This window comes from Chiloscyllium plagiosum, unplaced genomic scaffold (genome assembly GCF_037043375.1).
Source record: "Chiloscyllium plagiosum isolate Xiang-an unplaced genomic scaffold, Cpla_swu_hap1 HiC_scaffold_35, whole genome shotgun sequence".
NCBI classification, from domain to species: domain Eukaryota; kingdom Metazoa; phylum Chordata; class Chondrichthyes; order Orectolobiformes; family Hemiscylliidae; genus Chiloscyllium; species Chiloscyllium plagiosum.
The window spans coordinates 16,202,829-16,215,641 of record NW_028270173.1 but is presented as its reverse complement, the minus strand read 5'-3'; the positions used below and the strand labels follow the sequence as shown (position 1 = coordinate 16,215,641).

Below are 12,813 nucleotides of genomic sequence, written 5' to 3'. Positions count from 1 at the left end.
GCCTCATCTTCCGCCGAGGAACCCTCCAACCACAAGGGATGAACTCAGATTTCTCCAGTTTCCTCATTTCCCCTCCCCCCACCTTGTCTCAGTCCCAACCCTCAAACTCAGCACCGCCTTCCTAACCTGCAATCTTCTTCCTGACCTCTCCGCCCCCACCCCCACTCCGGCCTATCACCCTCACTTTAACCTCCTTCAACCTATCGCATTTCCAACGCCCCTCCCCCAAGTCCCTCCTCCCTACTTTTTATCTTAGCCTGCTTGGCACACTCTCCTCATTCCTGAAGAAGGGCTCATGCCCGAAACGTCGATTCTCCTGCTCCTTGGATGCTGCCTGACCTGCTGCGCTTTTCCAACAACACATTTTCAGCTCTGATCTCCAGCATCTGCAGTCCTCACTTTCTCCTATAAATTCCGTGTCCTGTGATCCTGCCCACTAGCTACCTGACGAAGGAGCAGCGCTCCGAAAGCTTGCACTTCAAAATAAACCTGCTGGACTATCACCTGGTGTGTGATTTGGAACTTTGTCCATCCCAATCCAACACCGGTACCTCCACATCATGTAGGATTGACACTAACTGCTGATAATATAAACTTTGATGCTAGCTACTTTTTTTCCCGTCACTTCCACTCCCCACACACTTAATTCTATAGTGATCTGATCTGGTGTCTCCCTGGATAGACGCCAAGTGCACCGGCGGTGAAATGATTCGGTGTCCCCTTGGAAAGACTCCCCTGAGCCCAGTCTGAGACCCACTGACTGATTCATCTCCAACACCGTCTGGCAGCGCCACCTCCCGCCTGTGGAGCAACATTACAGGCAGGAAGGTCCCCGGGTTCCTGCAGCTCACAGCTCATTCTACCCAGTCAGTCCCTCACTGCAATTGAGCTTCTATTTGTTTCTTCTCTCCCCTGTCCTTCTTTCCCCTAACTCTACACAGCTCTTTGCAATTCTTTCAGTTCCCAGTTCTGATACAGGATTTATCCCCGTAATGTTAACCTGGCTTCTCTCTCCACCCGTCACTGAGACCGACCCCCATCAGTTTACAGCTGGCCGGACGCAGGGGGACGGGGTGAAATTATGGGATGGATTTATTAGGGGTTTTTACTACTGCAGATTGTCAGCGGGGCGGAGTTATTCCCATCAATATTCAGTCCTGGACTGAAGATGGGAAAGAGCCTCTCAGTGAAAGTGTGGGTGAAAGTGTGGAGATGGGACATGGTGCCTGCATTGTAAAATGACACCTGTCCGCCCTCATAGTCCAGGAAAACCCCGATCTTCCTGGGATTCACAGTCTGGATGAATGGTGTCGGTGAGGGGGAGGTGGCGGCAAAGTAACCACTCCCTGGAATCAGTCCCACAGTCCAGTTTCCGGACTCGGGGTTCAAGATATTGACTCTTTTCCTGTCCAAAGATTCTCGAGCCACTCCCAGACCCCATTCCGTCTTTCCTCCCACGTCCACCTCCCAGTAATGTCTCCCGGATGTAAATCCTTGTGATCCAAGAACAAAGGGTAGGGGATCAAATCTCTCCGGGGAGTCAGGGAACGGCTGCCGTTTGTCTCCGAGTCTCACACTGGTCCGGTCCTCAGACAGGATGAGCCAGGGATTCGCTGTGTTCGGATCCAGAGTCAGAGAGGCTGGAGCTGGGGGAGAGATCAAATAGCACCGTCAGAGACAGAGGGAGAGAGGAATCGAGAACGCGTGATGTGGGGGAGGGGGTTCAAAAAGGTGAGGAGGGCAGGAGAGAACATGAACACGTGTGTGTAGAAGGACAGGGTTATCATAGGGAGTAGAGTGAGTGGGTAAAGGGAAATTGAGAATAATGGGGAAAGGTAGGAGCAGACAGAGCATATGACAAGAAGAGAGAGGCAAAAGAATGATCGAATGTCGTTTAAGGGTCTTTATATTGAATGTGAAATCAAAGGTGCAGGACTGGAGGCGAGTGAATTGATGGTAGATGGCAGCGAGAGTTCTGGAAAGGATTACTGGAGGGGGAGTTCAGAGAGTGAGGGATAAAAAGGGAAATTATGTTAGAAGAGACTCAGGCAATGAGATTTTGGGGGAGTGGGGGGACTCGGAAAATGACAAGTAGAAATGGCAGTGTTAAGGATTTAGGTATTATGGGATGAGAGAGGGGATGGCATCATTGGTGTTCAGCTTTTCAGTTGCCAGAGTGTGAAGCTCTGAAATTCTCTATCACTCCACAGCACATTCATTCCCTATGAGACTCCTTAAAATCTATGCTTCCATGAAGATCTTGGTCACTTGAAATTATAGCTTGTTATGCGGCTGTATTGAATTATCAAATAATAGCTGCTGGGAAGTGTATTTGTGAGAGGATTATCACATTGTAAGTGCTAATGAAATATGAATTATGGAGCTATAGTCATAGAGTTGGACAATATGTTTTAGTCCAACTCGAGCATGCTGACCAGATATCCTAAACTGGTCTAGTCCTATTTGCCAGCATTTGGCCATATCCCCCAAACCCTTCTTTTTCATATTCCCTTTTAGATGCCTTTTAAATGTTATAATTGGACCAGCCTCCACCACTTCCTTTGGAAGCTCATTCCATACACGCATCACCAAGTGCATGAAAAAGTTATCCTTAGGTCCCTTTTAAATCTTTGCCTTCTCACCCCAAATCTGTGTCCCCTAGTTTAGAATCCTCTACCCTGGAAAAAAGGCTAATCACCCTATCCATGCCTGTCATGATTTTATAAACCTCTATAAGGTCACACCTCAGTGTCTGATGCTCCAGGAAAAATAGCCCCAGTCTTTTCAGCCTTTCCCTATTGCTCAAACTCTGCGTTCCTGGTAAGATCTTTGCTTTCCCTCAAACCTACCTGAATTAAAGTCAATGTGCCACTCCTCAGCCTATCAGCTGATCTGATCAAGGTCTCTGAAATAACCTTCTTCACTGTCCATGACATCAAATTGGTAAAAGGAGAGGGCAAAGATTTAAAAGGGACCTAAGGACAACTTTTTCATGCACTTGGTGATGCGTGTATGGAATGAGCTTCCAAAGGAAGTGGTGGAGGCTGGTACAATTATAACATTTAAAAGGCATCTAGAAGGGAATATGAAGAAGAAGGGTTTGGGGGATATGGTCAAATGCTGATGGAGTGTTAGTGGAGTGTGAGCAAGTATGAGGCTCAGGAGAGAGAGAAAAGGAAAAGGAAGTAGTAAGAAGAAAAAAAGAGCTAGGAGAAAAGTATGGGAAGAAGAGGCAAGAGGCAGATAGGGAGAGAATAGTAAGAGGTGAGAGAAAGAAGGAGAGCAAAAGAAGAGGGCTGTCCCACAAAATGTCATACTCGACTCACATTGTTAAATCTATTTCTCTCCAAAGTTACTGCCAGATATATAATTTTTTTACAGCACTTTGTTTTTAGATCAGAAGGTACATTCAGTAGAAGTGGCAATCTCAGCAAAAAGCTGCAACAAATCTGGAAATTTGTGGAAGACTATTGGAATTCAGCTCTTAGGAAGGGCAATTACTCAATTATTAAAGTTCTATATTCCACAGTTAGGACAGACCATAAGTAGTGGCATGTTGATATGAAGCAGTGAACAAGTCCCTGAGGCCTCAGCATTGACTCTGGAGACCAATAATGCAAAGGACAAAGCTGAAAAATATGCACCCATATAAGTAGATAATTTATCTTGGCCTTCTCATGAAATCCCCAACATCACTGATGTCAATCTTCAGTCAATTCTGTTGACTCTACATGATATCACAAAATGTTTGAAGGCGTGGAGTGCAACAGAATATATAGTTCCAAAATAGCCCAGAGGAATTGTGTTCCAAAATCAGATGCTGGTTTAGTTACAATACAGGTATTTGAGTCTCCATGTAGAAAATAGCTCATGTATGTCCTCTTTGCAAAAAGCAAGAACATTCAGTGTAGCCAATTACTGACCCAATGACTTACTCTCAATCACCAGCAGAAGTTGTTAAAAAGCAACATTTGCTAAAAAAAACTATCTATTTGGATTCTGTCACAGCCAATTGGCCCAAAATATCATACAGACATAGTTCACACATATGTGAAAAAGGCAGAAGATGCTAGTCAAGAATTTTTTTTATCCTTTAGTTGGATGTGACCAATGCTGGTTGGGACAGCTTTAATTTTTCATCCCCAATTAGTCTTGAATATCTTCTGAACTGTGCAGAAGGGAGTTCCAAAATTCTGATACAATGACGGTGTAGGGGTGACAATATATTACCCTATCAGGACAATGTGTGCCATAGATGGGACCTTACATATAGTGGAGTCTCCATGTATCTGATTTTTTTGTTCTTCTAGGTGGGTAAATGTTGAAGGTACTACTGTCTTCGATTTGCTGAGTTGTTGCATTGTCTCTTGTAGATGCTGAACACTGCTGCCACTGTGAGTAGGTTTTGAGTGAGTGAATATTTAAAGTGGTGAATGTAATGGTAATCAAATGAACTTTCCTGAATCTTTTTGAGCATCTCAAATGTTGGTGGAGCTGCAATCATCCAGGCAAGTTGAGAGTATGCCTTCAAACTCCTGACTTGTGGAATATGGATATGCAGGGAACTCAGGAGGTGAGTTACTTGCCACATGATTCCCAGCCTCTGACTTGCTGTTCCAGCCACAGGATTTACATAGCTGTCCAGTTTAGTTTCTGGCCATGACAACACCCAGGCTATTTATAGTGGAGCAGTCGTTTTCTTTCCAATGCATTTTTGTGTATTTATCATTTCTATATCTTTTAACCTAGAATGCGCATACATACCAGTCCTCTCTTGTGAAGAACAATGTCGCAACTTCAGTTGCTTGATCTCAGCAAACAGAATCATAGTTTAAACTCAGTCCCTTCAATATCTCTGTGTATCACAGAGATATTGCATTAAGAAAACTTACCTAATTCTCCACTGGAAATTCAATTTCAGTTCTGAAATCAGTGCTCTATTCCTTTGGTTCTACAGATCTTTTCACTGCTTTCAAAAAGCCAATGGTTCCAGGCACCCAGTGAAATTCAGAAAGCAAAATGTAAAAGCAGAGAGGCTTCAGAGGAGCAATCATCCAGTCACATAATTTGGGACCTTGGGTCCCCTTTTGTTAAAATCAAGTGAAATAATGTGAGTTTTACCCGGATTAATGCCGCGCATCAATTCTTTCCACGTTATGTACTGTAAGGGACCTTTGAAGTTTCCAATAGACAGAGCGGATTCTGCTGTTGAGGGTAGGTGACACTCATCGTTGATCCTGTGCATATTAAGCAATCGATTTTACAAATTCTGCTTTGATAGAAAATGCTATAAAATCCTCAAACAATCCTAACTTTCAATATGCTTAAGCATGAAGTACTATAAATCATTAGCAACATATTTCCGAGTGAATCGAACAAACTGCAAAATTTCAGTCTAAAACGTCTTACCTTTTCTTCAGGCGAGTTTCATTCTGAAAAGAAAATCGCAAATATTTAGGTTGATGGTAACACGTTTCGGTGGAGACAGACCGACTGCTGAAATCAACAGACACAGCACGGAAGTGTAAAGTGATCCATTTTGGAAGGAAGATTGAGGAGAGGGTACACTAAACTGGACTGGCCATCAGTCCCGTGCACAGACACAGTTACTCTCACACTCCCACTGTACCAGACACGCCTACACACTCTCCACATGGAACTGGAACTGGGTTACTATGGGAGTTCCAAGAGGTAATTTCGCTCGGGGAATATGGAACTAATGGCAAAGTATCAAGCTTCATCCCCGGGATTCTCCAAAAGAAGGTGGAAACCAATCCTTTGCTCACAAGTTGCACAGACGCCATTTTAATTCGGTTCCTACTTTTCAGTGAAAGTGCATGTGCACAGTTCACAGAGATTGCGGAAGTTTCATTGAACTAACCCAGAATATATTCCCTCACCTTCAGAAACATCAACTCGTCTTTTTGCTCCATCTGTTTCTGTACAATTGAGAGTTTCTCCTCAATAGAATTTAAATTCTCCTGAATCTCTCGAAGGTTTTTCTGCATTGATTCCACAATCCTCTCCTCTTCTTCCCTGAGATCTCTGAGTAAACGCTGCTCTTTCTCAGTGACAATCTGGTGTATTTTAGTGAACTCGGATGTGATGTGGGTCTGCAGACTGCTCGCCTGTTCCTACCAAATGAAATGTGAAACCTCATTAATGTCCCGCGATAAAGGGAACAAAACTAACCCAGATCCCAGAAAATCAGCACAGGGAGAGCTCACCCTCACTTCGGAAATCTTCCGTTTCTGGGTCAGTTCCATTTGTAGAGCTGTCGATTTCTTTTCTGTGAGAGAATTTAAGGAGGATTTCAACTGATCCTGGGAGTGACAGCGAAAAAAAAGCAGAAATTAGACCGTGAAAATGTGATAAGCACATCATCTTACAAAATATTTCCACTTTACCCTGTAGTATTTAATAGCTTCTTTAATCTGTATGAAGCGGTGCTCTCTGTGTTCCGGAGCAGTGACACAATCCACACAGATCAATTTCTTGTCAGTTTCACAAAACAGCTTCAGATCTTCCTGATGTACCTCACAGTGAGGTTTACTTTCCTTCTCTGTCGGATCCAGCTTTAATTTTCGAGCTTTCTCCGCCAGATTCGCTAAGGCCCGATTTACCCTGAGGTTTCTTTCCGTAAACTCCTCTCTACATTCCGGGCAGGAGTTTATCTCCTTCTTTTCCCAACTCTGGGTGATACATGAGCGGCAGAAGTTGTGTCCACATTCCAGGATAACCGGATCGGTGAAGAAATCCAGACAAATGGAACAAATTGCCTCTTCGGCCCAACTCTTAATCTGCTGCCTGGAAGCCATGTTCACACTGTAACTCAAACCGATTTGATTTTGGATTCCTTTAGCTCCCGATGACTTTTGCAGGGATTCTCGGAGAAATATTTATTTGCTCTGGAACTTCACACGAGGTTAACAGTGTGAAAGCTAAATAGGTTTAGAGCAAGACTGGCTGTGGTCGAATTATAAAACTCAGCCGGGTGTGGTTAAAGCTCCAGGGAACGTTGTCAGTTGAATTCGAGATTCCAAGTACTTTGGTCGTGTCTGAACTTGCTGCAGATCAAATTTTCGTGGTGTATTGCATAAGTAATTATCTGGTTTGCTCTGCTTCAAGTGTCAATAACTCAGCGGTTAGCGCTGCTGCCTTGCACCCCCAGGGACCCGGATTCAAATGACGATGTGGAGTTTGCAAAGTTAAAACTCACACAACATCGGGTTAGACTCCAACAGGTTTAATTGGAAGCACACTAGCTTTCGGAGCGAGGCTCCTTCATCAGGTGATAGTGGAGGGCTCAATCGTAACACAGAATTTATAGCAAAAATTTACAGTGTGATGTAACTGAAATTATACATTCAAAAATTGATTGTCTGTTAAGCCTTTCATCTGTTAGAATACAGTGATCGTTTCACTTCTTTCACGTGTAAATCACAAAACCTTTTGTTTAAAGTTGCATTCTCGGGTTAGCTGTTAACAATGGTGATAGCTAGACAATATGTTGAAGGTGTTAGCCCCCTGTGTTCTCTGTCTATGACCTGATGTTTAGATTGATTCTAATCTAAAAAGTGAGATAACAGAGTTTTACATAAATTCATGCAGTTTTTGAGCTCAGAGTTCTACATGAATGCAGGCAGCTTTTGAGCAAAGTACAATGTAAATCTGCAAGTACAAATTCACCCCACAAAATACACGTGTGCATGTGGGTCTTTGTCTGTGTGTGTGTCTGTCTGGGGTGGAGGTTGTGAGTGTGAGAAAGTGTGTGTGTAGTGAGTGCAGAGTGTCTTAAGTCTGTGAGGGGGTGCATTTGTGAATGTGGGAGTGTGTGTGTCTGTAAGGGTGTGTGTGGATGTCTGTGTGCGCGTCTGTGTATACCTGTGTCCATGTGTATGTGAGAGTGTGTGTGTAGAGGAATATCTGTGTGTGTGTGTAGTGCAATGGTGATCACCCATAATGTGACATGAACCCAAGGTCCCGGTTGAGGCCCTCCCTCTGGGTACCGAACTTAGCTATCAGCCTCTGCTCGGCCACTTTTCTCTGTGGAATTTGCATGTTCTCACCGTGTCTGCGTGAGTTTATTCCGGTTTCCTCCCACAGTCCAAAGATATGCAGGTTAGGTGAATTAGCCATGCTAAATTGCCCATAGTGTTCAGGGATGTGTTGATTAGGTGGATTATTCAGGGGGGAATGTACAGTAAAAAGGGAATAGGTCTGGGTGGGTTACTGTTCGGAGGGTCGGTGTGAACTTGCTGGGCCGAAGGGCCTGTTTCCACACTGTCAGAATTCTAAGTACAGTACACATGCTTATGCAGGTTGTATGTCTTGCCAATTTACTCGAAGAACAGTCATACTGGACTCGAAATGTTCATTTTATTCCTCTCTCCACAGAGGCTGCCAGACCTCTGGAGATGTTCCAGTACTTATTCTTCATTTTATTTTCACAGATGACATGATGGCTATATTTAGGGGATGATATTGCTGGGAATACGTCCAGCGAAGTTATTTGAGTGGGACTGAGAAATAAAGAATAGATTCGGATTGTATTATCGAACTCCCAGTCAGCAGGAAATTGAGAAACAGTTTTGTGTGGAGATCTGCTATCTGTAAGAATAATAGAGTGGTTACAGTAGAGGATTTTAACTTTCCAACCATGGACTGTGGGGATTAAGGGTTTAGGAGAGATACTTGTTAAGTGTGTACAAGAAAATTTTCTGATTCAGTAGGTGGATGTACCGACTAGAGAAGATGCAAAATTTGATCCACTCTTGGAAAATAAAGCAGGGCAGGTGATGAGGTGTCAGTGGGGAAGGACTTTGGGGCCTGTGACCATAGCTCTACTAATTTTAAAATGATGACGGAAGAGGATAGGCCAGTTCTAAAAGTTAAATTTCTAAATTGGAGTAAGGCCAATTTTGATGGTATTAGGCAAGAATTTCCAAATGTCGATTGGGGTGGATGTTCGCACAGAAAGGGATGGCTGGAAAATGGGAAATCTTTATAAAATGAGATAACAAGAATCCAGAGACAGTATATTCCTGTTAGGCTGAAGGGCAAGTCTGGTAGGTGGAGAGAATGCTGGATGACTAGAGAAATTGAGCTTTTAGTCAAGAATAAGAAGGAAGCATATAGCAAGTATAGAGAGCAGAGATTGAGAGAATCCCGAGAAGAGTATAAAAGCAGCAGGAGTATACTTAAGGGGAGATGAAATAGCTTTGGCAAATAGGGTTAAGGAGAATCCAAAGGGATTCTACAAATGCATTAAGGACAAAAGAGTAACTAGTGTGAGAATAGTGCCCCTTAAAGATCAACAAGGTCACTGATGTGAGGAACTGCAGGAGATGGGGCGATACTAAACAAATATTGGTCTTTACTGTGGAAAAGCTAAATAGGTTTAGAGGTAGGAGAGAATGTGGTGAAATAAATAGTCATATCTTGAAAAAGTCCATATTACAGAGGAGGTGGTGCTGGATGTCTTAAAATTGATAAATGTAGCTAAATCTCCGAAAGGTGATCTGGTGTACCCAAGAACTTTGTGGTAAGCTAGGGAAGAGATTGTTGGGCCCCTTGCTGAGATATTTGTATCATCAATAGTCACATGCAATGTGCCAGAAAACTAGAGGTTGGTTAAATTGGTGCCACTATTAAGGAAAGGTAAGGAAAAGGCAGGGAACTGTAGACGGGTGAGCCTACGTCAGTGGTGGGCAAGCTGTTGGAGGGACTCCTGAGAGACAGGATTTCTATATATTTGGAAAGGCAAGGACTGATTAGGGATCATCAACATGGCTTTGTACATGGGAAATCATGTGTCACAAACTTGACTGAGTTTTTTGAAGAAGTAACAAAAAGAATTGATGAGGGCAGACTGATAGACATAATCTATATGGACTTCAGTAAGACATTCAACAAGTTTCACCATGGTAGACTGGTTAGCAAGGTTAGATCACATGGAATTGAGGGAGAATTAATGACTTGAATACAGAACTGGCTCAAAGGTAGAAGACAGAAGGTAGTGGTGGAAGATTGCTTTTGAGTCCAGAGGCCTGAGACCAGTGGTGTACTAAAGGACCAGTGCTGGGTCCATTGCTTTTTGTCATTTATATACATGATTTGGATGTGAACATAGGAGGTATGTTTAGTAAGTTTGTAGATGACACCAAAATTGGACATGTAGTAGACAGTGAAGAAAGTTACATCAGAGTATCACCAGATCTTGATCAAATGGGCCAATGAGCTGAGGAGAACCAGATGGGGTTTAATTTAGATAAGGGTGAGGAAAACAAATCAGGGCAGGACTTATAGAGTCATAGAAATGTACAGCATGGAAACAGACCCTTTGGTCCAACTCGTTCATATCGACCAGTTATCCCAACCCAATCTAGTCCCACCTGCCAGCACCCAGCCCCATATCCCTCCAAACCCTTCCTATTCATATACCCATCCAGGTGCCTTTTAAATGTTGCAATTGTACTAGCCTCCACCACTTCCTCTGACAGCTCATTCCATACACATATCACCCTCTGCCCCTTAGGTCTCCTTTATATCTTTCCCCTCTCACCATAAGCCTCTGCCCTCTAGTTCTGGACTCCCCCACCCTAGGGCAGAGACTTTGTCTGTTTATCCTAACCATGCCCCTCATGATTTTATAAATCTCTATAAGGTCACCCCTCAGCCTCCGATGCTCCCCGGAATACAACCCTAGCCTATTCAACCTCTCTTTATAGCTCAAATCTTCCTGGCATATGGGTTTAGATTAATTTAGGATTTCTGGTCATCATGGATGAATTGAACCAAAGAGTCCATTTCCAAGCTGTACATCTTTATGACATTATGAAGAGTGGAAGAGTGTTTTGCCAACTGGAGGTCCATTACTAGTGATGTTCTGCTGCGATCCCTACTGGGACGTCTGCTATTTATGATATACATAAATGACTTAGATGAAAATGTAGATTGGTGGGTCAGTGAGTTTACAGACAATACAAAGTTCAGTGGAGTTGTGGATATTTTAGTAGCTTGTCAAAGGGTACAGTGGGATATAGATCATTGGCAGGTATGTGTGGAGAAATGGCAGATGGAGTTTAATCCAGGTGAGTGTGAGGTGCTACACCTTGGGAGATCAAATGTTAAGGAAAACTTTATAGTTAATGGCAGGTGCCTGTACAACATTTATGAACAGAGTGATCTTGGGGTTTAAGTCCATAGCTCTCTGAAAGTGGCCATGGAAATAGAGAGGGTGGAAGAGAAGGCATGTAGCATACCTGCCTTTATTGTTCAGGGAATTGAGTACAAGAATCAGGATGTCATTTTGCAGCTTTATAGGACTGTGGTTAGGCCATACTCAGAGTATTGCGTTCACTTCTGGTCCACACATTACGGATGTTGAGGCTTTGGAGAGGATGCAGAAAAGGTTTGCCAGGATGCTGCCTGAATTACAAGGTATGAGCTATGAGGAAAGTTTGCTTTCTCTGGAGCGGCAGAGGCTGATGTGAGGCTTGACAGAAGTCTATAAAGTTCTGAGGTGCATAGTTAGAGTTTACTGTCAGAATCTTTTTCCCAGAGTTGAAATGTCTATTACTAGAGAACCTGCATTTAAAGTGAGAAGGGGGAATGTGCAAAGGAGTTTTGAGGGCCAAGTTTTTTACACACAGTGGTTGTATTCTGGAATGAACTGCCATGGGTGCTGACGGATACAAAAGAGGTATTTAAGAGAGTTTTAGGTAAGCACATGTGTAAGCAAGGAATAGAGGGATATGGACCAATGGCTAGAAAAAGGGATTAGTTTAATTTGGCATCATGTATGGCATAGGATTGTGGGGTGAAGGGTCCATTCCTGTGCTATACTGTTCAATGTTCTATGACTCTATGGTATAATTCTAATTCGAAAGATTTTAATAACTAGTGTGTTTAATTATTAGTTTAAGAATACAAATAATTACATCATGATTTAAGGACAATTTCACTGATATAAACAGTGAGGAGGCCAATAAATGAGAGATAATCATAACATTGCCTCTGGTAACACTCTGGTGTGTAATGACTAAACTGCTTATGTGGTTAACCATTATACATTGATGGCATATGCAATAGATCAGTTCCTATATCACACTCACCACAGACAGATTGTCAAATCGCAGCTGTCTCACTTTATGTCGATGTTGAAATAACATCAGAATAGTTTCCTGTTTCATTGTATGAAAATATCTGAATTTGGACTGTATGGCATACAAATACAAAGTGAGGGATAAAATCAAGCAAAAGGATAAATGTGTTATGATTCTTAGGCTTAATTCAGTTTTGATGGTTCTCTGATTGTACTTTTGGTGAAGTATCCCAATTGCAGATTATTAACCAGACTTCTATCTCCAAATCTGACTGAGAATGCCACAAGCCCACATCATTTTACAGCTGGCAGAAGGCAGGGGGATGGGGTGAAATTATGGGATGAATCTGTCAGTGCCCTTTAATCCCGGAGATTGTCAGTGGGGTGGAATTTTTCCTGCCATCATTCCGTCTCGGATGGAAGAAGGGAAAGACCCTCTCAGTGAAAATGTGGGTGCAAGTGTGGAGATGGGACATGGTGTCTGCATTGTAAAATGAGACCTGTCCACTCTCATAGTCCAGGAAAACCGCAATCTTCCGGGGTTTCACACTCAGGAAGGGAAGGGTCTCAGAGGGGGAGGTGGCGGCAAAATAACCAATTCCAGGAAACAGCCCCATAATCCAGAATCCATTCTTTGGATCCAGGTCGATTCCCTCTTTCCTCTCCACAGACTCTCGGGCCATTCCCAGACTCCACTCAATCTTCTC

At 43.1% G+C, this 12,813-nt stretch overlaps 1 protein-coding gene across 1 annotated transcript; it reads right to left on the bottom strand.

The window, feature by feature from the left end:
• Positions 1-210: 210 nt before the first annotated feature.
• Positions 211-12,460, bottom strand: LOC122541439 (zinc-binding protein A33-like). Its single transcript, XM_043678215.2, has 6 exons — positions 6,408-12,460; positions 6,228-6,323; positions 5,901-6,134; positions 5,410-5,432; positions 5,122-5,237; positions 211-1,646 (listed from the first exon to the last, which is right to left on the bottom strand). Exons 1-6 carry the CDS (start codon positions 6,816-6,818, stop codon positions 1,096-1,098), a joined length of 1,431 nt encoding a protein of 476 aa, XP_043534150.2. The 5' UTR covers positions 6,819-12,460; the 3' UTR covers positions 211-1,095.
• Between the last annotated feature and the right edge of the window lie 353 nt (positions 12,461-12,813).

Excerpts from the sequence above, each read along its gene's own strand:
- LOC122541439 (XM_043678215.2), bottom strand. The coding sequence starts at position 6,818 with ATGGCTTCCAGGCAGCAGATTAAGAGTTGGGCCGAAGAGGCAATTTGT. Across the intron at positions 6,135-6,227 it reads GGAAGATTTCCGAAGTGAGG|GAACAGGCGAGCAGTCTGCA; the intron begins GTGAGCTCTCCC and ends TTCATTTGGTAG. Across the intron at positions 5,433-5,900 it reads ACGAGTTGATGTTTCTGAAG|AATGAAACTCGCCTGAAGAA; the intron begins GTGAGGGAATAT and ends TTTTCTTTTCAG.